The 27230-nt window shown below is 47.9% G+C and overlaps 1 protein-coding gene across 1 annotated transcript in view; it reads left to right on the top strand.

The window, feature by feature from the left end:
• The window catches only part of LOC144163254 (sushi, von Willebrand factor type A, EGF and pentraxin domain-containing protein 1-like), a 65342-nt gene that overhangs the window by 18806 nt on the left and 19306 nt on the right, over positions 1 to 27230 (top strand). The window contains exons 12-27 of the mRNA XM_077694128.1: positions 234 to 372; positions 3178 to 3384; positions 3477 to 3647; positions 5173 to 5334; positions 6356 to 6517; positions 7315 to 7455; positions 8394 to 8621; positions 10230 to 10431; positions 11106 to 11263; positions 14116 to 14314; positions 18781 to 18953; positions 20866 to 21105; positions 22086 to 22253; positions 22718 to 22891; positions 23869 to 24322; positions 26561 to 26765. Of these exons, the coding sequence (XP_077550254.1) occupies positions 234 to 372; positions 3178 to 3384; positions 3477 to 3647; positions 5173 to 5334; positions 6356 to 6517; positions 7315 to 7455; positions 8394 to 8621; positions 10230 to 10431; positions 11106 to 11263; positions 14116 to 14314; positions 18781 to 18953; positions 20866 to 21105; positions 22086 to 22253; positions 22718 to 22891; positions 23869 to 24322; positions 26561 to 26765 (3183 nt within the window). The remainder of the gene's footprint in view (positions 1 to 233; positions 373 to 3177; positions 3385 to 3476; positions 3648 to 5172; positions 5335 to 6355; positions 6518 to 7314; positions 7456 to 8393; positions 8622 to 10229; positions 10432 to 11105; positions 11264 to 14115; positions 14315 to 18780; positions 18954 to 20865; positions 21106 to 22085; positions 22254 to 22717; positions 22892 to 23868; positions 24323 to 26560; positions 26766 to 27230) is intronic.

Here is a 27230-nt window from a genome sequence, read left to right as displayed (position 1 = left end):
ATGTAACTTATCAGGTACCCTTCAACTTAGCATGAAATCTGCCATTTTGCTTTTTAGATTATTTCCCGACCAACTTTCATAAGTTTACACACTTTCTACAGCTACCTATTTGTCATGTTTCCTTCTCATTTTTTTTCTTCTGGATCAACTATTCAGCCAACGTCACAAATTCATGAAAGACTTAATGATACTTTTGCTGGGACCTCTGGCGGCGCAAAATTTTGTCTCCTCAGGCATCAGAATGTCCAGACGGCGTGGGCTGTGCCATCCAAGACCTGATCATTAACTGCCCACCGGAACATCCTCCACAGCGGGCCCGTCGACGTAAGCGCTCCCAAGAGTACGACATCGGTGTCTCCTTTCGCGTCGCAGGTAAACATTTACTGCACCATTTTTAGCGCGCACATAACCCCTTAGCTTAAGCCCACATTCTACGTGCTCTAGGAAAACTTGTAAAAACAGCGGCCCCCATTTACAGCGAAGGTGTGTATTGCTGGGATCCGAGGGTCTCGCGCCGGCGGCAACAATATACTGAGCGGCACGACGGCCCGGACTAGGGCTGTCAAGATAATAAAGTTCTCTCTTTCTATCTCTCTCTATTAATCTCCCTCGTTCTCTTTATCGCTCTCTCTCTCAATCTCTCTCGCTTTCTTATCCCTCTCTCTCTCTCTCTCTCTCTCTCTCTTAATCTCGCTCACTCTCTTAATCTCTCTCTCTCTCAATCTCTTTCGCTCTCTTAATCACTCTCTCTTTCTCTCTCTCAGCGGCGTGTGTTCCGCGCACGCAAAAATTCATAAAAAGGTTAAAATGAAAGGTCGCCTCTACATTTTGAAAAAGACGGCCTATATTGCCCCTAGAAATATGTCTTCCCGGGAAAGCACTTGCTATTGAAGGTGAAGCCGATTTTAAGGAGATCGGGTAAGCTTTGTCTTCGTAAGCTGGCTTTCCCGCATTGCGTGGTGCAACACGGTGCAATGCGGGGTGCAATCCCGCATTGCCTGTGCCTGTGTCGTGCGGTTCTTCTTCTGTTGTGGGTTTTTATGCGCAGTTTTTTTACAATGGACCACCGGGGACATCGAACCCCAGAAACGTACAGCGGCCGGTGTGGAAATATATGCGGAAATGTCGGAAGCCTGGTTTGAACATTTTCAGCGATACTCTGTGGCCGACCTCGTCAAAAATGTTTCAATCATTCATCCCAAATTTGAAATATGGGAAAACAGAGATTTTTGTAGCGAAAGCTACACTACGCTACCTCGGGCATTTTTTTGCGGGGTGACCAGTTTTGGCCTTGAGAGCTAGAGGTTTAAACCACACCCAATTTTGCAAGCGCCCGGGCCCCGGCACGGAGCAGCGGGCCGACGGCGGGGAGATATATGCGGTAGGGGAGAGATAGGCCCACGTCGCCACCTGGCGGAAGAAGGCGAGGAGGCGGCCGCCGTAGCAATAAGTGCGCGCCAAGAAGGAAGGCCAGGAGGAAACGTACGGCGCAGAGCCACCCTTGTGCAAGCGTCCGGCCCGGAGCAATGGCCCGATAGCGGGGAGATATAGGCGGCAGGTGATTCATTGCAAACCGTTCTGTACATCATTGCGACACGCAACCTCGACCACACCTCGACAATAGACCTAACCAGGGAGTCAAGTTCTCCCCTTCTCTTCTCTTACGTCCGCCTTGCTGGTTGAGCGGCAGATGGATGCCGCTGACATGGGGAATGAAGACGAACTCGTTATCTGCTGGCACCTTGAAGATAAGACAACCACGACATCTGAGAGAATAGAGTGTTTAATTCGTCTCCTGCTCTATTTACAGTGTATTTACAAGAGGTTATATAGACTTTCTAAACACAAATGATTCATTGCAGCCCAATCAAAGAACAGCGCTTTCCCTTTCGTGAACTTCCCATTGGCTGCAGGCAAAAATGTCCAGCCCGTGTTCCTTCCAGCCAATTATCCGGTGGAAAACCGCCTCTCTCAAGGCGATCATTCGTCGCTTGCGGTCTTGCACGGTCCTTGCCTCATTCTTCGTAATTCACAGGGTCACCTCGAGTTCAATGGGTCCTCCGCAATGTGGTGCGCTTTCCATCGTGGTGGAATCATCGCGCCACCTACGAAGGCTTCATAACACACGCGTGCGTGCACTGGCATTGTCGGTCACGCAGCTCCGCGCGATCCCTTGGGATGTCGTATGTCCACGGCCACTCGCACGAGTTCCTCGCAGAGCGAAAACACTTCATGTGATGCCAGGGTCAGCGTGGTTTGGCTCTGAGTGGCCTGTCCGCCTCGTGGTCGCCGCCGCTTAATCGAATCAGGGTGCAATGTAGAGGCAATGATGAGACAACACGTTCTTCAAGTGGTCGCGGATGTTTTCGAACCTAACACAGGGCTTTCGCTATCAACTAGGGTTAACCAAAGCTAAACCACAGCAATTTTTTCATGTCTCTTGTTTGTGAAGTTTAAAAAAAAGGCATCCACGGGCCCCGCCTTTAAACTGTTCGTGTTGATCACGTTAGCAATAATACGTTCCGGGTGTTATGGCGTTTCCTTTAATTATAATAGGTATTATAGAGCATTATTATTATTCCATATTAGAAAGAAGACCACGTAATTCTTTTTTTTTTCTATTAGATTGGCACTACCAAGCAACGTTTCGTTTTTACTGCTGACAACTCATATGGATACGCTAGCATTGCTGCCTGTCTGATATCTCTGTATAAATAACTTCTTTTCAATCGCTTTAAGTGTACTCGAGTGATATTCAAAGCTCTTGGGCACAATCTCCTTGACGCACATACACACATACATAAATGCCTTCACAGCTGGGGTTCGCTGTGTAGGCATTCAGCCTCTTTCTCTTCCGCAAAATTTTACGATGTCGAAATGCGACGAAAGGTCACCGACAGCAGTGAAACATTCCTTAAATACTTCCCGGAATCGCCTACAGCCCTACCCAATATCTTCACGACGCTGCACCGTTCAGTGTAAAACGATCGAATACAAATTGTGTCAGCTCTTAATCAACTCATATAAAAAAATTCGAGCCGCTCATGGTATTTTTTGTCATGGAACATGATGCATACCTTTCTACAGATAATTTAGAGGAGGAATAAATCCTGCATAATTTATAGCGTCCCACCACTCTCCCCTTCTTCTTCGTTGATGGACACGTCTTGGGAACAGGTGCCCTCAACAGGACGGCTTCGCAAGATTCCCGCCTGCTCTCGGCGATGAAAGACCTACTGACTCGAATAAAAGACGCAGTGCTGCGTAAGGAGCTGGACGTTACCCTAGAAGAGGGTTACCTGTCTGCCAGGGTTCTGGAAGACTACGAAAAAGGCGTGATCGTCGTCTGCCCGGTGGGAACTGTCTCTTTAGCGGAACGGTGTGGTGAGTTCTCAGGCTTATCCTTTGTGCACGTTAACACCAACTACAAGGCCCCGCTGCGTTAAAACATGGACGTCCATTTCCTTCAATCGCAGTGAAATGTCCAGCAGGAACGTTCTACGAGGCATTCAACACAACGCACGCAATGTGCCTGCCCTGTCCGGTGGGCACGTTCCAGCCAGACGAAGGACAGGAGCTTTGCCTCGCTTGCCCCAACCGGACCTCAACGCTAGCTGGAAAGTCCAAAACTGTCGACGATTGTAAAGGTATGTTGCTTTTTCTTCTCGTCACTATGTCGTGAGGGTAGAACAGAACAAGCGGTTTGATGACTCGGCTGGTGCCATATAGCTTAGTAAAACATGTTGCTGGGCTAGTTGGTTCATGATCATAAAAACTGGCCAGTCCTGTCTATTTTTCTCTTACGTGTGTCCTGTTCTTTAAAGCGCTAATCCCAGTTTTTATGGTGCCATATAGTTTGCCTGTTCTATTACCATCCCGGGACTGTCCGCTGTTCGGTTGGTTTTGCATGCTTTAGGTACGTTTATGCTGCGATATAACCATATAACCCCCATAGCAAGCTCAGATGACGGCTGGCTGTACTGACTAGGAAACGCATACACGCGTCCGGTACACAATCAGGCGAACGTTTCAAAGTCTTGGAATATGATGCATGCCTGGCTAAGAATAGGAATTATACGTGTGCATGTGTGTCACGACGCATCGACGTCGTGACCAACACGGCCCACTGGGGTGTAGGCGTGGAGTATATACACTGGGTGAGCCAACTGAGCCCAGCCCTCATTACCCGGGGAACGGCTTCACGTAACGCCAGGGAAGAACGAGTGACATGTGGGAGCCGTGTTACAGTCTACTGCAGGATTAAAAAATGCGCCGTTTTGAGGATCAAAGTAATACGACGCGCAAGTTGCTTACTAAATAAAAATATTGCGTGAGGAACTGGCTGCAAGAGAAGCATTTCGGCGTCGAATTTGCCCCTGGCATATGGCACTTGCTGTGAGAACTTGCTCCACAACGGGCTGCATTCGTGGTATACTCGGAAACAACTTAAGAACGGCAATGGAAGTTTCCGCTGTGCCTCATCACCGCAACCGGATGTTACTCCGCGCGGTGCAAGTAGTGCGCTACTGGCAATATTTTGAACTTGGCACGAGCCGTTTTCGTGATTTTTGGGACTTCATATGCTTATAAACATCGACGACAGACAAACTACGTGAGGAAGGGTGGACGATATCGCGCATCTACAGCCACTCCTTTAAAAACGCGCGCGCTCGTTGACATCCGGGTTGATCAGTTAGGAGGAGTGATACCGTACATGAGCTATTGCCGTTCTTAACTTGTTCCTCAGTATAGCAGATGACGTGACAGTCCCCCTTGGGGTGGACAGGAAAACTTGGTCCGTCCGTCCGTCCATCCGTCCGTCTGTCTGTCTGTCTGTCTGTCTGTCTGTCTGTCTGTCTGTCTGTCTGTCTGTCTGTCTGTCTGTCTGTCTGTCTGTCTGTCTGTCTGTCTGTCTGTCTGTCTGCCTGTCTGTCTGTCTGTCTGTCTGTCTGTCTGTCTGTCTGTCTGTCTGTCTGTCTAAATCAGCCATTATATTAGTTCCAGCAATTAGTGGGAGTTACAAAGGGCTGGTTCTCCGAAACTGAGCGAGGTTGTATTTTGTCTTTACGGCCCATTTAATACACAATGTGGGGTTCACCAGTAATGTGCCGCGAGACCAATTTGACTTCCCTGCACGATAATGCGCTGCATCTCTCCGCGCCACTTGCACAGGACAGTGCTTACCGGGGACTTACTCGTCCACTGGCCTACAGCCGTGCCGACCTTGTCGCAAATCCAACTACCAACCGGACTACGGAACGACGGACTGCCTACAGTGCCCCGATGGCCACAGGTCTAGGCGTCGCGGCTCCATTAGCGAGAAGGAATGCAGAGGTAAGTTCGGTGGTGCTTTTAGTGGAGCTCATTAGATTAATTCGCGCTGAAGCTTACACGGTTTTGTAGCTTTGCCGAATTTGCCTTGCAAACTCGTGTCTTAGCCTTCCTGCGTGCAATGATACGCAGCGCATAATAAGTCAGAAAAGTTCGATGTGACACTTGACTCCGCAAATATGGAACTGAGTGAGTGAGCTGAGTGAGTGAGTGAGCTGAGTGAGTTGAGTGAGTGAGCTGAGTGAGTGAGTGAGCTGAGTGAGTGAGTGAGTGAGTGAGTGAGTGAGTGAGTGAGTGAGTGAGTGAGTGAGTGAGTGAGTGAGTGAGTGAGTGAGTGAGTGAGTGAGTGAGTGAGTGAATGAGTGAGTGACTGAGTTGAGTGCGTACTGAGTGGGTGAGTGAGCTCCGTGTGTTGAGTGAATGAGTGAGTGAGTAAGTTGAGTTGAGTTGAGTTGAGTTGAGTGAGTTGAGCGAGTGAGTGAGCTGAGTGAGTTGAGTGAGTTAGTTGAGTGCGTACTGAGTGAGTGAGCTGAGTGAGTTGAGTGAGTGAGCTGAGTGAGTGAGTGAGTGAGTGAATTGAGCGAGTGAGTGAGCTGAGTGAGTGAGTGAGTGAGTTGAGTGCGTACTGAGTGAGTGAGTGAGTGAGTGAGTTGAGTGTGTACTGAGTGAGTGAGTGAGTGAGTGAGTGAGTGAGTGAGTGAGTGAGTGAGTGAGTGAGTGAGTGAGTGAGCGAGCTTCGTCCTGAAGGAGGGATGCTGAGAGGAAGGAGCGACGGTATCCCATTGCAAACGGAAAGACGTAAGCGTACTTGCGGACAGACTGACCGGCGGTCATCATGAATAAGATAAGCTAACCCCTATCAATACTCCCACATTTATGAACAAAAGAGTAATCTAAACGGCCTATAGGTCTACGTATCTCGGAACGTGTTCCGGTGACCCAAGTACATACACAGCCTGGCATCCAAATCCCGCCGTTTCGCTTGTGGTTAATGGCATCATCAACCGTCCTGCGTATGTCGCAGCTCTCTGTCCTCCTGGCTTCGTGTCCAAGTCCGGCGTCGAGCCCTGCCACAAGTGTCCCGAAGGATTTTACCAGCCAAAGCACGGGCAAAGGGCGTGCCGACGGTGTCCGGCACATCTTGACGTGGCGTTCGCGCAAGTGGACACTTTCGGCCACTGCAATGGTCAGTTGTAGCGTGACGCCACGCTTGGTCTCAGTTAAGGTCAATTAAGATGGGTTAAGGGGGGCTAACAAGAATAATGTGAATTACAGACGGTAAAATAGCGGGGCCGCTGTGTTGACGGGCGAACGTGTTTACAAAAGGTGTGTACAGTTAACCAGGATTTCGCCTTCAAGGCACGTGGGAAGACTTGAGTGCCCCGAGAGTTTTTCAGTGGACAACTTCTTTATTATGTGACATTGGAAATTGAGTATTACGGGGTCACTGCTGCTGAGGTAGGGCTCCACGAAATTGGACGATCAAATACTTTGTATCAGAGCCTACGCAGTATGATAATCAGAGGCATACTCGTGCGGCCGTCGCAGACGCCGGAGTTCGCATCTAACCGGCTTAGACATAAACAATTTAAAGCGAAGTACTCAACTTTTGTGGCCCTGCTGCTGATGTAATCATCATCGTCGTCACCAGCCTATCTACGCCCACTGCAGGGCAAAGGCATCTCCCATTACTCTCCAATAAGGACTCGCTTCCTTATTTTATGACCGTGTTTAGGCGTTCAACCTCATCAATGCTCCCAGAAATGGCTGTCTCAGTGTACCATTTCTTAATCCCATGGAATTAAGTACGCCCTATCCCATCGTGAAGGTAAAATTACGTACGCAACGACAATTCACCTTTGGTAATGAATGGGTGATTTGCGAAATAAGTTCGCCTTTGGGGAAGCAACCTTAACGAGTTCGTAGTTTTTCTACGCGGATTAACAAATTAGATGTGTGATTCTGTGATTTGCCGTATTTCAGGCACAGCCTCTACGAGCGAGAGATACGGATCGGGAGACCTGATCGAGGCGAACCCTTGTTTCTCGCAACCTTGCTCGAACGGAGCGACCTGCGCCGTGGTTCCGGCTGGATTTGTTTGCGTGTGCCCCGCCTTGTTCTCAGGTACTGTTTCATTTTTCTTTTAACCTAGCAGCGGGCTATTTACGAGGGTTCCGCATAGCCTGAACGAACGGATGAGGTTTCCGAAGGGCGCAGGCAGGAGAACTAAATCTACTTTTTTATTTATTTATTTATTTATTTATTTATTTATTTATTTATTTATTTATTTATTTATTTATTTATTTACTTATTTATTTATTTATTTACTTATTTATTTATTTATTTATTTATTTATTTATTTATTTCCAATCAAATGACAATTCTACCAATCAATCAGGAAACATTTTATTGTCTGACAGATCGATCAACCCACCTTAAGCGGACTAATTAACCGGCGAAAACAACCAGAGTTCGGATTCCTTAAATTGTAATAGAATAGTATCCAGTGTCATCCCTGAGCTCTGTTAGAACACGAGCTTTTCAATCTTGATTGCTCCGTAACAGAAAAAAAAACTGCGTTTGATTCCTCTGTCATAGGAATCGATAAGACACGAAAGTGAAATGTGCAGCGAAATCTGCAGCTGAGCGTGATTTGGGGGTCGGCGGCTGTCTCGCGGGTGCGCTTGGCGAGCGACGTCCTGCTGGCGGGTCACTTCGGCAAAGGTGTACTAGCGTCACTTCCGTGGAAGATATGACGCGAGTGAAATCTTGGGGTATCGCGGTATAAAACATTTTCGTGTTAAAACATAAAACACGAAAACGAACCGCCCTAAGTATAACATACTCTTCAGTACTAAAGGTTGCTTCCCCGAAAGAAGACCCTGTGTGCAGGGGTGCACCCTTTACAGGCCACTCGCACCGCTGTAATGGCGTCACTTCCGTGACGGATATGACGTCAGCGAAATCTTCGTGTATCCGGAAATAAAGCACTTTCGTGTTAAACTGACGCACGGCGTAGCGTGCGCATCTTACAGCGCTCGTATTTTCCCGCCAACCCGCAGGCCCGTACTGCGAGCGCAGGCTGAGCCACTGCTCCCAAAGGCCCTGCCATTTCGGAGGGACGTGCAGGGAGGAAGCCGACGGCTACCGCTGCGAGTGCCCTCCCGGTAGGACGGGCACCGACTGCACGCAGGACGTGGACGAGTGCGCGTCGTCGCCGTGCCAACACAACGGCACCTGTCTCAACACGGTCGGCAGCTTTGCCTGTGGCTGCGCGCAAGGTTTCGGAGGTGAGTATTGCGGCGAAATCCTCGTATGTCCCATTGTAATGTGACCTCGAATGACACCCGGCGACGACACGAACGGTAAAAAAAAACCCGTGGCCCCAGAAAGCCAACAAGCAAACACGCATGCCAGCTGTGTATAAGATATGAGTGGTAATCACCAATGCTAAGAAATTATTGATCGGTGATTGATCGTAATGGTTAGCAAGCTGGAATAATTTGGGATAAAGGTAGATTAAGATGAATTAAGACTGATTAATTTGAATTAAAACGAAATAAGATGCATTAATAGATTAGTGGTTGATGGTAATGACTCGTAAGGTGGGCTTAGACTGATTAAGGTGGGGTTAGGATCGACTAAAATCGATTACAATGAATTGAACTGTTCAAGATGGATTAAGGTGAATCAAAATCAATTAACATAGATTAAGGCAAATTAAGGATGGTAAAATATCATGGCTGCTGTGCTGACAAATGAACGTGTATATAAAACGTATCCATCACAATATTACGCCGGGCTTTCCCCTTAAAACACGTAAGCAGACTCTAAAGCTCCCCCCCCCCCCCCCCGCCCCAAACTTCAAAAAGAAATTACGGCGGAGCTGTTTATGTCTCGGTCCTCAAGGTCTCGGTCCTGTTTATGTCTCGGTCCTCAGAATATGCTTTGCGGCAAAGCTAACCTTTTCGCGAATACATTCATGCTGACTTCAAAGTGGCTGTGCCATCAATTATCCAAGTTGTATATAGCCTTGAGGACATAACGCAGTTTGTGGAATCACCTAAAGGCTGTCTGACCTGCGCTCTTTCGAAATCAGCAGCGATGCAATTGACCTCAGCAATCGTGTTGGGTGCCTAGCGTGACCGGGTTTATAGCAGATGTAACGGGGACAACGAAGGAGGTAAGCGAGGTCAAAACATCGCCACAGAAAGCCGTCACGGAGACGTTGAAGTAGTTCCCGGTGATGGTATAAAGATGTCTGCCAATAAAGATGTCACATGAACTTTGCTGATTTTGTGCGGGACCCATCGTGAAATGCACTAAGTCGCGCAAGACTTGAACCATACCGAAGCTCCAGGAAATCTTTCTTCGTGAAGAGTGAAGGACACATCACCACGCATTTGTAAAAGTTTGAAATTGTTTGTTTACACTTTCGTTCGCCGCTTTGCACCGCGCTTGTAGTATTCATCGTCATATGCATCGATATCGTCGTGTTCCTCATGCCAAGCATTACATGAGCGGTAGCACTTGACACTGGGGCGCAGCGGTGGCGCGTACGTGCATGACGCATGCGCGGTGTTCCTGGAGTCACGTCGAGACGTTGCGCCAGCTGTGGCGTTTTTGGTTGCTAGGCAACGCGAGGCGCTCCGCATGGTTGTCGCCGTTTTTTTTTTTTGCTAAAGCCGCTGCGCGAGCCGGGGACGCTCGGCAGTCGCCGCGAGGAAAGCGCTCACGAGCGCTCGGCATTTTCTTGGTGTATTTAACGCGTTACACGCCACACATTACGGACAGCTGCAACAAAGATATCGGATATCTTTGTAAATAAGCGCTTGCTCGGATGTATAGCCCAGAAATACCTCTAAATATTTTCCTTCTCCCGTCAACGTTCCTGGCAGGGTCGACGTGCAGCGTGGACCAAGACGAATGCGCCAGCTTCCCGTGCATGAACGGCGGAACGTGCCTCGACCAAGAGGGCAACTTCAGCTGTGTCTGTCCGGCGTCCTTTGCGGGACGCTATTGCGAGACGGAGCTGGACGCCTGCAGAGGGAACGGCTGCGTCAACGGCGCGACATGCATCAACATGGGATCGCACTACCGGTGCGTGCCCCTTAGTTTATCATTTCCTTAGCCTGGACCAAAGATCGACAAAACAGAAATAGTTCACTCAAACTCAATCACATTATTTTTCCTTCACGCTGTACTCACTCAATCTCAAAAAGCTCGTCTCTACTGAAATTACTCGTACTCACTCATCACATACTCATTTGTAATCGCACTCATCTTTACTCAAACTCATTAGCCCTCACGGGTACTCGTACGCGGTATAAAACACTTTCGTGTTAAAATATTAAACCCGAAAATGAACAACCCTGTATATAACATGCCCTTTCATACTAAAGGTTGCTTCCCCGCAAGAAGAGCCAGTGTGCAGGGGTGCAACCTTTACAGGCCACTTGCTTCTTTGCACTGGCGTCACTTCCGTGACGGATATGAGGTCACCAAAATCTTGGTGTATCCGGGAATAAAACACTTTCGTGATAAAACAACGGGGCAGGTGAGATGTATCTGTCTCCAGAATACCTACTTACGAGAACGTGCGGCAACGAAGCCATCGTTTGCTTACGAAGAGCACACCGCCATTCCTGTAATTTCTGTAGGTTATTTTCGACTTTTGGAACGGCGCTTGTATTTCGTTTCTACGCTCCTTTTGTTATTTTACCTGCAGTTTATGGCCAAGCATCCTAAAGTACATTTTTTTTGTGACATTGCAGGTGCGTCTGCCGACCGGGATACCAAGGCCAACACTGCGAAGAGGACATCGATGAATGCGCGTCCGTGCCTTGCAACGTGGGCTCTACCTGTGTTAACCTGCCGGGAAGTTTCGAGTGTATTTGCCCACCTAATCTTACCGGCAGGCTTTGTGAAGCAGGTGAGGTAATCTGCTACCGACTCGCTCAGCTAAGCAAAGAAAACTGGTCGCGGACTTTACTGTAGTCATGATTGCGATAAGGTCCACGCATTTATCAACCGCGCCCCTAAAAATGAGACTTCTGACAGAAGTTCGCTTGCTTTGGTTGTTGCGCAATCGGGGCTCTCACAGGATTTGACCACGAGAACCGAACGAATTGGAAACAAGTGACCGTCACAAAATGAGCGCTTCGAGTGTGCAATAACATAACTATTGATTATAAGGTTTCACGCGCCGAAGCTACAAGTTGGCATTGAGGAGCGCCGTAGTGGAAGGCTCCGGATTAATTTTGACCACCCGGGGATCTTCAACGTGCACCGAAACCTCGAACACACGAGCATTTTCGCTTTTCTCCTCCATCAGAAAAGCGGCCGCGCAATAATGATAACAATTAAAAGGCTGTGAGAGAGGAGGACGGTACAGGAATCAAAAGGCGGACCATACGGAAGTATGCGTGAGAAGCCGTATACTCTGATGCACCACCATCCTGCCATTTTTTTTTTACTTAGGACACCTAGGCACAAAAGCGCAACGTCAGAACGAAATGTCAGCACGCAGCGTTGCCTGTGAGCATGCAAGACGTCATAGCCGATGCAGCGAAGGTGCATTCCTTGGCAATGCACTGCTAATTTTCGTGCACCTCGAAGCTCGCCTACATTGCGCAGAGGTCTGATCTGCCCATCGAACGCCAACACCGACGATTAGCACTTTTCTTATTGTTACACAGGGTAAACAGGGCCGAAATGGGTGTCTCACTTCCCACAATAACACCCTTACCCCTCGCGGGTTCGTTTCCTGGCCGCGGCGGCCGCTTTTCTGATGGAGGCGAATAGCAAAAATGCCCGTGTGTACGAGATTTCGGCGCACGTTAAAGATCCACCGGTGGTCGAAATTAATCCGGAGCCCTCCACTGCGGCATACCTCATCGTCTGCGTTGCGTCGGCGCATTAAACCCTACAATCTATCAACACGCTTACCCCAACAAAAATGCATCACATTTCAAAACAAAAGGTGGCTTTTTTGTTTTCATTGTTGCTACTGGGAAACATGGCTAGCGAAATAACACAGTGCCAAAATCGCCCGCACGCTTGCAACCGTGAAGTTCGCACCGTTGGCACGTTTAATAAAGGAAAACAAGCCCGCTACACTGTGCCGCCTCACAAATTTTCAAAGTGAAGCTAGCTCGCAAAGCTGTCTTGACTGAACGCTCTGCAGAAAAGCTTTACATCGTTTCGCATCTCGTCAAACTCCGCACTCCGCACTACATGGCGCGAGTTTACGTGCGAATAGGTGCCGCAACGCCGCTGGTGCGGCAGAGCAACCAACTTTCGCAGCTGCGACAATTCGCCAAGTGTTTGGGAAGGCGGAACGTTTTGTGTGGGCGGTTTCACCATCACGGCTTCACAATGTCGTTCAGGCTTAAATACCTTGTCCCAAAGATAAGATGTTTCCTTCTTTAAGGGGAACTCACCTGATCACAATCCTATCGGAGGTACTGTTCATGATCCACGGGACATTAAAAGCATCGTGTACCGATACAAAAGGTTTGGCATATTCATAGAGATGTCCCTAACGACCTGGTTTGCTTCTTTTAGAAATATATTACTTCTTCGTTGAGATAAAAAATAAACGAGAAACGCATTTTGGTTTATCCAGTTTTAACTAGATGGCGCTAGCTGTCTAGCAAGAAGAGATTTATTTTTTTAAATGCAGAGCATTTCAGTAACTCACGATGTCACCCGCGTTGACGTCCGTAGTCGTAGTCCGCACCCCTCCCCCTACACTATAAAAATAATACCATCCGGCGCCTGGTTTCGATCCCTCGACCCTGCGGGCGGAACGCAATGTACATGGTGCTCTACCCACTGCGCCACAAAGCCGACACAGATTGGAAGGCTACGAACGCACCTTATATCCTTGACTCATTCAAACTACGTCAAGAAGCTGCTGATACAACGCATTCACTACCACCAACTCCCCAAACACTAAACGTTAACGCAATACACCCACCCCCTATGCGACGCATTTACTCGAGTCCCCCTCGCGGGGAGATGGGCCCAATTTTTTTACTTTAGTACAGAAGTGACATATCTCTAAAATCAGCAAATCCGGCCGTTGTGAACATTGATATGTATGTGTAAAGTTTTTCGTATTGGTGCACGATGGTGCTTAAGCCCGTGGGTCATGAAGCAGTCAGTCCCACAGGAATTTTAACAGGTGAGTCCCTTTTAAGAGCACAAAAACTTCGCTCGTGACAGATATAAGTAGGTCTGCAATTGATTGATTGATTGATTGATTGATTGATTGATTGATTGATTGATTGATCAATTGATTGATTGTAGGTTTTAAAGCGCCGACGCAACGCAGGCGATGAGGTGCGCCGTGGTGGAAGGCTCCGAATTAATTTTTACCACCTGGGGATCTTCAACGTGCGCCGCAATCTCGTACACGCGGGAGTTTTTGCTTTTCGCCTCCATCAGAAAAGCGGCCGCCGCGGCCGGTAATCGAACCCGCGTCCTCGAGCTCAGCAGCACAACGCCATAGCCACTGAGCAACCGCGGTGGGTAGGTCTGCAAATAACGTGTTTCTTAAATGTGAGAAAAACCGCAGGCAATGTAGAAGGCATTGAGATTGTCGCAAGCGGGGATATTCACTCCTAAATTTACAAAAGAAAAACGCACTGTAGTACGGAATGAAAAGCCCACTTTTAGACGTACTGTGATATGTAATAGGGGGAAGGGGGAGGGGGAGGAGCATGAATGCTCACTTCAGTCGTACTTCGCGGGTAATTTCAACAATTTTAACCACCGCAGAGCCGGACCCCCGTTTCAAGCTGCACTTTTCCGGGACGAACGTGTTCGACAGGGCATCCGTTCGGGCACTGAGGAAGCCCCTGCGGCAACTCACCGCCTGCATGTGGATCACGACGACGGACAAGTACAACTACGGGACGCCCTTTTCCTACGCCACCGACGACGTCGACAACATGCTCACCTTGACAGACTACAGCGGGTAGGATCCGGGCTTTAACCACGGCGAGCGCAGAGTTGCGTATCGCTCGTACGCCATTGCGCTGCCGCGCAGTGCTCGTTCGTTTTGATGAAAACTAGACTCTTTCCGACAGAAAACAATCATTGGATAATATCCAGCCCAAAGTTGTACAAGAGTACAGTACAGTCCAGCGTGTAACAGTGTAGTTGCGGCACAGTATAATGCGGAGCAGTATACAGTATGACATAGCACAGTTCAGTACGGTACTGACAATACCGTGCAGGACACTACGGTGCCGAACGGTACAGTAGGGTGCGGAAAGCGACTTTCGTGGGTTTTACCTACTTATAAAATTCCTTTTTGGTGGTAATAGTAGTAACAATATTAATACTAATATAATATTATTGTTTGTACTACTAAACATCCCGGACCATCTCCCCTAACTCGAGACCTGGGGAAGGGCAAAGCATGCAGGGTATAAGTGTGTTCCTGGCGCCTTGGCGTTTTTGCCAACGGAAATGAAACCGTTGGGGCGTAGAGATATACAGCTTTGCGGTAAAAATCTCTTGTCTTTGAAGCACGAAGCTCTCTGGCGCGAGGCGTAAACCAGTGTAGCGGTAGTTTTTTAGTACGCGTTACGTTCTAGCACGAGACGTAAACTACTTTCCCGGTGTTTTAGTGCCGTGGCTACATGAGACGACGATTACGACGACGACGACAGGAGACGCCAACAGCCCCAGCCCCTAAGGGGCTTCGCCCCTAAAAAGGCCCCTTCAGACGACAGTATTTCGACGGCAGGGAATGAGGCCTACACCCTTCAGCTTTCTGACATGTGTGCTGAGTATGTTCTTAATGAACTTCTTCACAAGTATTCATTCTTTTGATTCGCTATACAGAACGAGGACAAACATACCTTTTTTTAGCAGTAGCAGCTAATGAGCTGTTCCTGCCCGAACGTGATGCCGAAACTGAGAAGCACCGGGGAACCTTGCGGTGCAGCTGCGTCGTAGAAAAAGTTAAAGCAGCTCCAGTCAACGCGAAAGCTGTCGGAAGTGCAGGGCAGCTATTCACCCGAGAGACTGTGGCGCCTATATCCGCTCATTGCTACCACCGCTCATGAGCTCTTCCCCTCCTTGTCTCACTCCTCTGTTGGTGAATTGAACAAACGTCTGTCTAACACAATTCAAGTTTCCCGCCTTCGAAGTACTAGCGCGCCTTCCGCCTGGGACAGCGCGAGTTCTGTTCAGAGCACTTTAAAGGCTCGCCTTGTCGTCGTAGCTCGCTCGCTGTTACGCTGCTCGATGTCAAGCGACTGCCGGAATCAGGTGGCGCAGCGAGATAACGGACCCAAGCAGAGAAAAGAGAATTTATTATAACCCACATAGGTACTGAAAGTGCACAACACAAAGGCTTCGAAAAACAACCGGTTTATATAGTCATGACCGTTCTAATCTCGCGAACCGCTGGCGCTCAGTTGTTTATCGCAAAGAAAACTGCAGGCACATTTGAGGCAAAATATACGTAATCAACCTGAAGCCCCCGCTCCCACGCGTTCATTTAGTTAGGAACGCTCGTTGGGGTTTGTTTTACGATAGTAAGCGAAAAAAGTAGCAGTGCAAGAAAAAAATGGCACGTTCCAAACTGCGCACTAAGGCGCCGGCACGTGCGGGATGAAAAGCAAGCCCAAAAATAACCGAACTCCCACTGGCGCTGTTTCAGGTAGAGGCGCGCGAGCACTGCGAAGGCGAGAAATTCGAAGTGCGTTGGACAAACCTTTGTTCAATTCATTAGGAGAGGAGTGATACACGGCTGCGAAGAGCGTGATGGGTGGTGGCAGTAAGCAAATAGCGGCGCCACAGTGAATTATGGCAAATCTACGCTGCCCTTCCGGCGGATCTGACGTTGAGTGGAACGCATTTAATTTTTTTGTGCTTGCTTTCATCTGGGGAGACGTTTTAGAGGTGTGAGGAAACCAAGAAGGTTGGAGGAAACCCACAGGGGAAGATTCTTGAAGGCGCTGACGACTAAGGATCTTTCCTTTGCGGTAGTTTTCAGGCCAGGTCGCGTCCTGTGGGGGTGGGTCAGAAGAAACCATGGGAGGATGTGAGAGACTCTCGCGGGCAGCCATGTGGGCTAACTGGTTCCCTGTGTCACCCTCGGTGTGCGCCGGGGTCCAACCTAAACGAACGGATACGAATTCTTGCCGTAGCTCCTGAATCTTTCTCAGTATAGTAGTGGCAGTTGCGTTTGGGGTGAAATAACGATTTAATTCACGAAGTGCCACGTGGGAGTCTGTGATAACGCGTAGTTTGGTTTGAGGAAGTGACGGGCGATTCTTTTGGATGCTTTAAAGGGCACCCAGAATTCCGAGAAAAGGAGAAGTTATTGCAAACAAGATATACACAAACTGTGCATATACCCCCGACATTCTCTTTAAATGGACCTATCCTCGTACAGAATATACTCCAAAGTGCATATTTTGTGGGGAATCAGTCATTTTCAATCTTTACCAGCGTATCTAGATGTGCTCTGCCTTTTCACAAGGACGATCGGAACTTTTAACACTACACTCCATCCCGTGTGATGAACAGGACCATATTAGCCAAATGCGTGCTAATCCCTCTGTATTAGAGGCAATTGTAGAATTCTCTCTCCAGAATGGTCTCTATAAACCAGTTTGATTCGTGATTGACTCATCCCTGTATGGGTCAGTGATTCTGTGACAAGTGCGAACTGCCTTTCTAATGGGACAAAAAGTGCAAATGTGTTATCGATTACTTTTATTTTCATATTTTTTCCCCTTTTCCCACTCTCCCCCATTCCCTTCAGGGTCTTATGACCTCCTCCAATAAACAGCCAATTAATCAATCAATCTTGCTTTCATCTAACACGTGCCGAAGCCTTACTGCGCAGTTTCGAACGTGTGTCTTCGGCGACCACTTTTTTCGCTTACTATCGTAAAAACCAACCCAACGAGCGTTCCTAACTAAATGAATGCGGGGGCTGCCAGTTATATACACAGATTTTGCCTCAAATGTACCTGCAGTTTTCTCTGCGCTCAATAATTGGTAGATGTATGGCAAGTGCCTGCAGTTCAGGAGTTTTGAACGGTTATGACCCTGTGTTACGCCGTTACGCCGTGTGACTCTGTTTAGGTCCGTTATGTCGCTACTTCGCCTGATTGAGGCGGTTGCTAGACAGCGTGACAGCGAACGAGCTACGACGACTAGGCGGGCCCTAAAGTGATCTGCACTTAAAGGACCTTACCACGCCCGGCGCTATTGTCATTGTCGCAGCAGAAAACACGCGTCTTTAACAGCTCGATTATGGTCGGCCTCAGGTAAACGCTTTGCAGCGACAGCTGCTACGCGGGTGGGCCTGAGCCTGACGATGTGCCTGAGCGTGATGCCGTAACAACACAAAAACATGCATAGAGAAATTACAGATAATGCAATGAATTAAACCGAGGGAATACCTTACGAAAGACCTCGCAATTAAGAAATGCTCTGTTAGTGACACGTGCTGAACCTCCAAAGATTGATCAAGAAAGAGTGACTCTGTCCGGTGATAGGGATGGGAGGGGAGGTCTCTTTTCTCTTTTTCTCCCCTTGAAATTAGCATAGGCATGTCTCACTGATATCAGTAGCAGATTTCTCTCCCGTCGTAGTTGTGCTAAATTTTTATTTATTTTTTTATTTATTTATTTATTTATTTATTTATTTATTTATTTATTTATTTATTTATTTATTTATTTATTTATTTATTTATTTATTTATTTATTTATTTATTTATTTATTTATTTATTTATTTATTTATTTATTTATTTATTTATTTATTTATTTATTTATTTTTATATAAAATAGACCAATTGAACGGTCCAAGCAGGATGGATAAAACAAAAAATGCACGTACACATACAGTGCAATGCACTACAATACACAATACAATGCAGACAATAGCAACGTCAACACAAAATACACTGCAAGATATATAAAATAAAAAAGTCAAAACTTACAACAAAGTCTCAACACATGGGAACACAGGCATAACAAGGTTTCCAATCCACCTAAAAAGAAGTGGCATGGAATACACTTTAAAAATAAGTTGCTCTTTTCGGACAGCACGTTTTGTTCTGACTATTTTTGTGGGATGGTCAAGTTCTACGAACAGAAATGCAAATCTACCCCCGCGTGGTGCTGGAGAAATTCAAGCGTGGTCACAAGACTGGACGCGAGTTGGTTGCGTGGCGTGGTCAAAAGACTGAACGGTATCGCCCCGCTACCAACTCGCGTACAGTCTTGTGACCACGCCTGCATTTCTCCAGCACCACGCGGGGGTATAGTTGCATTTCTGTTCGCAGACTAGTACCCAAACTCTCCTTTTGCAGTTTATATACGTAATCACATCAAAAATGGAGCTAGGAAGCTTTGTCAACTGTCCCATAGCCATTCCTTATTGGCCTCCTGCGCATGCGCCACTTTCGGCAGCTTCGTGCTGTACGTCAACGGCGAGAAGGTCATCACGGACGTGGCCGCCAACGACGGCTACTGGCACCACATCTGCTTCTCCTGGAGCTCCGAGGGCGGCCTCTGGAGCATCCTCAAGGACGGAAAGCTGGCCGCCAGCGGCGCGGGTTTGGCCACGGGCTGCGAAGTTCCAGGTACTCCCGTAGTAGCGATCGCCGAACTAATCAGTTAACGAAGGCAACGTGTTGACCGCATGGCGTAACGATGATAACTGCCTGAACGATGACATCGTATATCCCTACCTTTAGGCTTATCGCTTGTAATCCCGGCTGTCACTTCACCTGTGCGTACGTTCCTGTAGTTTACGCTATAAAAGCGTAAACTATGCGAAACGAAACAGCAACATGCTATACGCACTCCCATCGGCAGTTTGATGTCACGCACGAAACGTTATGATGTGCCGCATTCATCATCATCATCATCATTATTATTATTATCATCATCATGTGTACGCCCACTGCAGGGCAAAGGCCTCTCCCATGGATCTCCAATTATCCCGGTCCTGTGCTAACTGCGACAAATTTATCCCCGTAAACTTCTTCTTGATCTCATCTGCGCACCACTCTGTCGCCCTTGATGACCAACGGTTATCTTGCCTTCGCATTACATGCCCAGCCCATTCATGGGGGCTTTAATCGCTGATATTTGCTCCTCGCTGAGGAGAATGTTGAGCAGCGGGATTATAACCTCTTCCTCGTGGAGGTTATCGGTTGTCACACAACTCATCCTGCGTTAAATGTTTCATGAATAGGTGTAGGGACAATTCCCTCACTGACATTAGGAGCCGGGTGAGAAGCGGCGTTTCCATGGCGTATTTTGTACAAACATCTTCATATCTTAATCTTTGATAAAATCAGGACATGTGTTGGACTGCGCTGCGCATGCGCAGTTAGGTCATCCTGTCGACTGCGCCAATTACAGCCCACAGATAAAATGGATGCTCAAAGGACAAAGCAGTTCAAGACGTCTACAGAGACGCCTAAACAACCGCAGAGCCGGACTTACTGTACAGTGAAATGCTTCCAGTTATTTAGACCTTCCAGGAAGTAAACCCAGAGCTTTTTGATGGTAAAACCGAGCACTGAATGGCCTTATTCAAAGCGAACCTGTCGAAAACGAATACCTCTCTGATCTGTCGCTAACTTGGACCGGCAGCTACCAAATTTGTCATTGCGATGAGATTACAGTAATTTTTGAGCCGTAATATATTTTGTTATTTTTTATTTATTTACGTTAATACGGACAATTTGGCGAGTTCGTACATTTTCATAGTAACCGCGCAAATACAACGGGGAAAAAATAAGAGGGCGAAAACACAGCGCTGACTAACAACTGATTTTTATTGCTTATGCCAGTGGTTTTTATATACGCATAGGCAAAAAAAAACGCAAAAAAAAGCAGCACATAACCCCACCCCGTTCATCAATAATTGGTTTCGAAAAAGCTCTAGCGTTTTTTTAAACGGAATTGTGTGTTGTATTGGTTGTACTTCTTGCCCCGCAAGTAGATCAACGCGTAAAGAAAATGTCGAGTCATCATCACGCGACGCTCACACCCTCTCAAGTGTTCACGCGCTAATTTAGTATTTCTTTTCTTCTCTTTTTGTTGTTTTTGACATATGCGTGGATAAAAAAACACTGGCATAAGCAATAAAAATCAGTTGTTAGTTGCCCTCTTCTTTTTGTCTCGTGTTGTTCGCGCTGTTTCTACGAATACGTTTATTTACGTATTTACGCAATATTAAAATGTAACGTTCGATTTTCTGTTCGCGAGGCCCATAGTAGTAATATATAGTCAACAGGCTACTACGAAGCACTCTCGAACACCAGCTTTGATTTTCGTGTGAACTATATTGCCTCCATCTCATTCTTTCTTTCTTTCTTTCTTTCTTTCTTTCTTTCTTTCTTTCTTTCTTTCTTTCCGTCCCTGAAGCAAAGGGAATTATTTGGATTTGGTGCCGCAAAGCTCTTCAAACACCAGCCTTAACTTCTCTGCGAACTGTCTCACGTTCTTTTCATTTTTCCCGTTTTCCGTCCGTCCCTGCAGCAAACGGCAGCCTCGTCCTCGGTCAGGAACAGGACCGACGTGGCGGGGGTTTCTCCATCTCGGAGTCGTTCTCCGGGGAGCTGACCCAGGTGAACGTCTGGAGTACGGTGCTAGAAATCGACGAGGTGGCCTCGCTTCTCACAAAGTGCGAAATGTACTACGGCGACGTGGTCGCGTGGACTGACTTCCGGGAACGCCTTCACGGACACATTTCGGCGACAAGCTGGGCCTTTTGCCAGGGTTCGTTGTTTATAGACTTTCACGCAGCTCTATGGCTCCTTGCGCCATGAAACACTGAAGCAGTCCAAGACGACGTTTCCGAGTATATGAATAGACATGAAAATAGATCTAGCTATAGAAACTTTGCTCTAAAATCTATTAATATGAGAACACGAATGTTAGGTTCCCTTTTTCCCCCTGCTTCCTTTCACGACTTCTTTTCCTTTCCCGTGTATTTTCCCTTGTTTCCTGTCACCTTCTATCCACTGTTACGCCCTTTTCCGCCCGCATCACTATCTTTTGCCTTTTTTTTCTTTTCGTTTCTGTCGTTTTGCATTTTATTCTATTTTTATCTCTTCCTCCCTCCTTCCCTTTCTGCTAATTCCGTTAACATCATGCATCAGGGTAGGCTGTATCTTAGTAAGCCCGTCCTTCTTCTACTCCGTCGTGCACTAAAACTTATCTTCGAGACGTACGCACGGGTGCGGAAAATTATTCCGAAAGCCCAGTATAGTATATGAGAGTTGTTTGCTCCATCAATCAGCCCCCCTCCGGAAATTTTAAAGCCAAAGCCCCTCAGGGGCTCGGGATGTCGGCGTCTCATGTCGTCGTCGTAACCATCGTCTCATGTAGTCACGGTACTAAAGCACCGAGGCACTCGTTTACGCCTCGCGCTAGTACGTAACACGTACTAAAAAAACACCGGGACACTCGTTCACGCCTCGCGCTGGAACGCTTCGTGCTTCAAAGACACGAGACTTTTACAGCAAAGCTGTATAGCTCTACCCCCAACGGTTTAATATCCGTTGGAAAAAATGCCAAGGCGCCAAGAATACACTTATGCACTGCATGCTTCGCCCCTCCCCACGTTTCACGTTAGTGGAGATGTCCCGGGATTTTTTGTGTCTACGAGTTCAGTTCTAGTTTGTACACACGGGTACAAACGAAGAGATGTAAACAAGAAGCGGTATAATTCTTTGGGTACGTTTATTTCTCAACAGGATGCCATCCTCCGCCAGCTCCTCTGCGTGGCATCGCCAGCTACTCGACGACCGCAACGGGTTCCGTGGCAACCTACAGCTGCGAACGGGGGCACGCTCTTGAGCGAGCCACCACCCGCCGGTGCCTGGCGTCGGGAGAGTGGTCACACCCGATACCGGTGTGCGTCGGTAAGCGAACAACCACGGCGTCTCCTCCACCCTTCCCCACGGCTTACCCGTTGCTAACGCTGAGAAGGAACTGGACAGTTCCCAAAGCAGCTATCTGTGCTATGGATATGTCATATCTGAGGATGTCCAGCGGGAGATCACAAAAAAGCGTCTAGCAGCAAAGTTTAACGAAATCTCGCACCCCTCAGTGTCCTCACCCGAAATTTTCACGTAATTCTAATTTCGACATCGTGTGAATGCAGTGTCATGATCCGCTAATGTTGTGGATGAGTTGGTGGATTGGGAGATGACCTGTGCTTTGAGGGGGAGCTGAAGAGTTTAAGTGTGTCCTTGACCTCTTCTATTCGTCACCTTGTATCACGCGACGGATTAAGCCGGCTGTGGGGGAAAGATTTCGCGTTAGGATAACTAAAGAGCAGGCTACCTCGCAGCCCGCTGTGATGCGCACTCAAACACCCTTTCAGGCGTTGCGTGCGGGATTCCGCCCTATCCAACGAACGGCAGCGTCATGGGATCGGTGTTCCGCTACTCCGGCAAGGTTACCTACGTCTGCACGGGCGGATACCGCATCTCTGGCTCCTCCCAGAGGTACTGCCAGGAGGACGGCCAATGGAGTGGAGTCGCGCCAAGTTGTGAAGGTACGTTCGAACCACCATAAACAAAAGTTCAAAATAGGTCTGTACTAAAAGTTGTCTGGTCACATGTGCAGGTTTCGATTCCTCTTATCATGCTTCACCACTTCGTGTTGTGAACAAAATCTGGATTGTATCTCGATACCACTCCTGTGGCGCTCCTGTAGCACGAGTACATACATGTCCCACGCAAGCCTGTTATGTGGTCATTTTATTTTGACCATAGATCTGTATTGTGAACTGTACTGTGTTACATCGCTGCAGGTATGTAAGTGTGTATCACTCCTGCCTTGGCCACCAAGAGGTGGCTGGCAGTATGTACTAAATAAAAAAATAAAAAAAAAACTGTTGCGACTAGGTGTGCCTTATCGGACAGCAATTAACACAAAAGTTTTCATCGGATGCGTTGTATCTGTGCGCCTATGATGAGACATCCAGATGGCTTTATTCTACAATTGGTCGCGTCAGTTCGGTACATTCGCTTTGAAGAACGCAGCATCAGCAAGCGTTTGCACTATATTTGCATGGTATACACTCGAGGACAATCCCGTGGTTCAGTGTCACCGCAGTGCACTCTAGGCTCAAATCCATGCCGTCAACAAATCAGAGCCTGCGAATGACAGCAATGTGCAAAACATTTGACTGAGAAATGTGATCTGCGCTGTGGCATCCGGCAATGCAGAACGTCACACGTTCGTTGAGTGATACCACAGCGCACACCGAACTTCTGAGTCAAGTCGTATGCTCGACATCGAAACTTGCCGAAACTTTATTGTTTCTGCGTAGACTGATCCATCTAATGCGCTGTGGTGAAGCCGAACTACGATATTAGTGCATCACGTAGGGTCGCGCCCAGAATCAGCTATAACGCCAGTTAGTATTCACAGATTCTTGTAAGTTCCGTTTAAAATTAGAGCTTCGAAAACAAGTGCAGGTACAAGAGTTTCGCAGTATTTTTTTACGCTTAACCCATGTTATTTCAGTCGTCACGTGTACAGGTTATCCCAAGGTTGTCAACGGGATACTGGCAGCCAGCAACGAAAGCGTCTTTCGGCCGGGTGCCAGGTTGAGCGTCGTCTGCGACGAGGGATACGCATTTCCAGAGCAGGAAGTTGTCTGCACCGACGAGGGAGAGTGGCGGCCACCGAACGCAGTGTGCCAGCCGATCGGCTGTCAGGAACCCCTGACCGTTGCCAATGGGGTCGGAGCGTTGCTTTCAACGGTGGACGGAGGACGCCTCGTCGTTACCGTAAACTACTCTTGCGACGACGGCTACGAGCTGAGAGGGAATAAGACCCTGTCGTGCGATGCGGAAGAGGGTACTTGGTCCAGTGATGCGCCCGCCTGCGAACGCGTGTCGTGCGGGCAGCCAACCGACTTGGCGCCGGGTGTCCTATGCGACGTTGGATCGAAACAGTTTTTCGGCGACGTAGCGAGGTTGGTGGCTCTCTCATCGCTTTCGAAGTTGTCGTATTAGCCGTGTGAAAGGCGCAAATAATGCTGTTTGATTATTCGGCTTTAAAGTAAAAGGCGGTGGAATCTTTGTATGACATTGTCTGGCTGCATAGCTTCAAGGAGTACTGACACGAAATTTTCGTGTTACGTTTTTTTTTTTCGCTGCTATGTGTGCCTACCAGCCCACTAATTATAGGATGACACATTAGACGGTCGAGCGAAGCGTAAACATTCATTTACGGCGTTGTTTATTCGTGTCAGTTTCGGTTTCGACAAAACGAACGCCGAGCGGCCGCCATGACAGGAGTATCACGTGACGTCACCATTCTTGCCATGCCGCTGCCGCTCTGGATGCGCGCGCGAGCGAGCGCACGCGCGCGGCCAGACCGGCCGAGGTCTTCACCGTCCCCACGCGCCCGGGCATGATGACGTCAGTCCCACAACCATGACGTGTACGAACGCAGGAGCAGCGCGCGCCAACCACAGCCAGCGCGTCGGCTTCATCACGAGAGCCCCGACGTCGGCAGTTTGGGACAAGTAGCAGATGATGTCATGTCGGCCCGCTCTGGGATTTCTCGTGCGGGCGAAGATTAAAATGGATTTAAAATATGTTGCGCCGAACGGTTGCTGTTGAAACTTGCTGGGAGATGTCTCCTGATAAAACGGAAGCATTTTATATAGTTATCTCAGCTGTGAAATTCCGTGTCAGTACTCCTTTCAGGCTACAGCTGTCCGCAACCGATTCGAGATATTGTAAAAGCGAAGTGGTGTACAAAGCCGGGCAAGCACGTTAAGCCACGCTGTTTCTTTCGAAGCAGCATGTCATTACGTGCGACCATCCACCGGTTTAAGTATTGCGCGAATAATACTCCTACGTGACTCAGTATTGTACTAACTGCTTCTGTTCTGCGGCTGCGCACCTTTCGATAACTGACTTCACAAAACATCCGATTTCAAGGCACTCCTTTTCTTGGTAATTTAATGCAACCCATGCCGTAATAATGTGGCTTCCTCGTTTTCGGTTTTACACGAAACGCTTCGCATAGTTACCCAGTCAATCTGCCCAGTCCTACTCACCTGCATGCCAATAACAATGTCCTCCAAGTACAATGAATTTCACCAACTACTGCCTGGGTGAGCCAATAAAATCTTTGATGTGTATCACGAGCTATGTTAACAGGAGCTTCCGTTTGAAAACGGCTCAATGCTCATTATACAAAATGTAATTATAACGCTCTTGTTTCATGTTCCAACGAGGTGCCTCTTTGTGACCCGTGAAAGACGGGCACCATCCGCTAAAAAATGTTCGCCGGAATAGTTTAATCGCCACGCTAGAAATGCAATTTCAATCATCGAATGCGCAATCACTAAGTGATGCCCTGTTGATGCCACTTAGCTAAATGCTACGTAGCTGTAACTGTATCTTATCTAGTGACACGAGTTACAACTAGTGTCACTAAATATGGTCACAGAAGATCGGCACTTTTTTTCTGCTATTGCTCCGTGCCGCCACCGTTATCATTGGTCAGTTCGTGTCACGTGACATTTGTTTACACTGCGATGGTTCAAGGGCACCGCCATTTAATTGTTTATGCGTTTTGGTCGGTCAACTATGGTCAGCTTGTCCTCACTGCTCTGCGGCTGCGCGCGACTGGCGTCGTTTCGAACGCTAAACAAATATGACGCTCTTCGCAGCATTTCAGCGGCAGAAGTGTGTCCGAATATGCCGCGCTGCTGTGTGTTGTTTACATCTGCAGAGTTGTTTACAAATGACCTCGTCAAAGTTACCAGTGAGGCCGCAGAAGAAGTAATCTGGCAAGACTGATAAACACCAAAATGGCCCCTGTTGCTCACTTGCGTGCCTCAGTGACCGTACTCTGTATCTTATCTAGTGACACTAGTTGCAACAATGTACAAGATGGCTTTTTTCGTTTGTATTGCACTGCGAGTGTCCTGCGCCATGACCTTTTCACTGAATGCTTAAATGATGAGAAAAAATCCGCATTGCTTTTTTTTTCTTTTTGGTGTTCTTTTAATGACGTAAAAAATTCGGAATTCCTTGCTATCTGGTACGTTGCTTTGTAAAGGGAGCTGGATCGCCGCCAAGCTGGCTACAACCAGCTTTTTGGCCCTCATTCCTGCATTCTATTTTCTTGTTCCAAAATAAATGTAAAATAAGCTGAAACTGAAACAAAAACTGTTTGTAAATGCGGTCCGCAGGTGTCGTTGCAAACTCGGCTACACGCTTTCCGGTGGAGCCGACTTAACCTGCCTCGCCAACGGGACGTGGTCACCGCTGGAAGCGAGGTGCGAGCCCGTACAGTGCCCAAAGCCTGCGGACCCGGTGCACGGCGAGGTCACGGCTCCGAGCCTGGACTACGGAGCAGCGGCTACCTACCTCTGTCACCCTAACCACACGCTATTCGTGAGAACGGGTTACTTCCACTATTCGTAACTCGGTCTGACGAAACCATTTTCACATACGCGCGTGCACTTAGCATGGGCCGTGCTAAGCGGCGTGCTACCAATCCGGGGTCTTGAAACGGTTCCCAGGGTTCATACAAGGTCTCTACAAGTGATGAAATCTTACTAAAACGGTAACATTCATTAATGTTATCAAGAACGACGAGGCAACTGTCACCGTGCGAGAAATTCAATAAACCCTTAATGTAACGAAATCTCTTAACTCAAAATAGCGGTTTATTAGACAGTGTTTTTAATGAAATGACTTTATTTCCATATAACAAATACAATTTTATGGGGAATATTTCGGGGGCAAAGTTGCGATTAGGAAACTTGACTGGCCCTAAAATCCACATCGCCAGACAGCAGGAGCAAAGACACTAACTAAGGAAACAGAGAGAGAGAGAGAGAGAGAGAGAGAGAGAGA

Source organism: Haemaphysalis longicornis, unplaced genomic scaffold, assembly GCF_048455015.1.
Source record: "Haemaphysalis longicornis isolate Haplotype H1 unplaced genomic scaffold, Haemaphysalis longicornis Haplotype H1 scaffold_12, whole genome shotgun sequence".
NCBI lineage: Eukaryota > Metazoa > Arthropoda > Arachnida > Ixodida > Ixodidae > Haemaphysalis > Haemaphysalis longicornis.
Note: the sequence above shows the minus strand (reverse complement) of the source record. Positions and strands in the feature narration are given on the sequence as shown.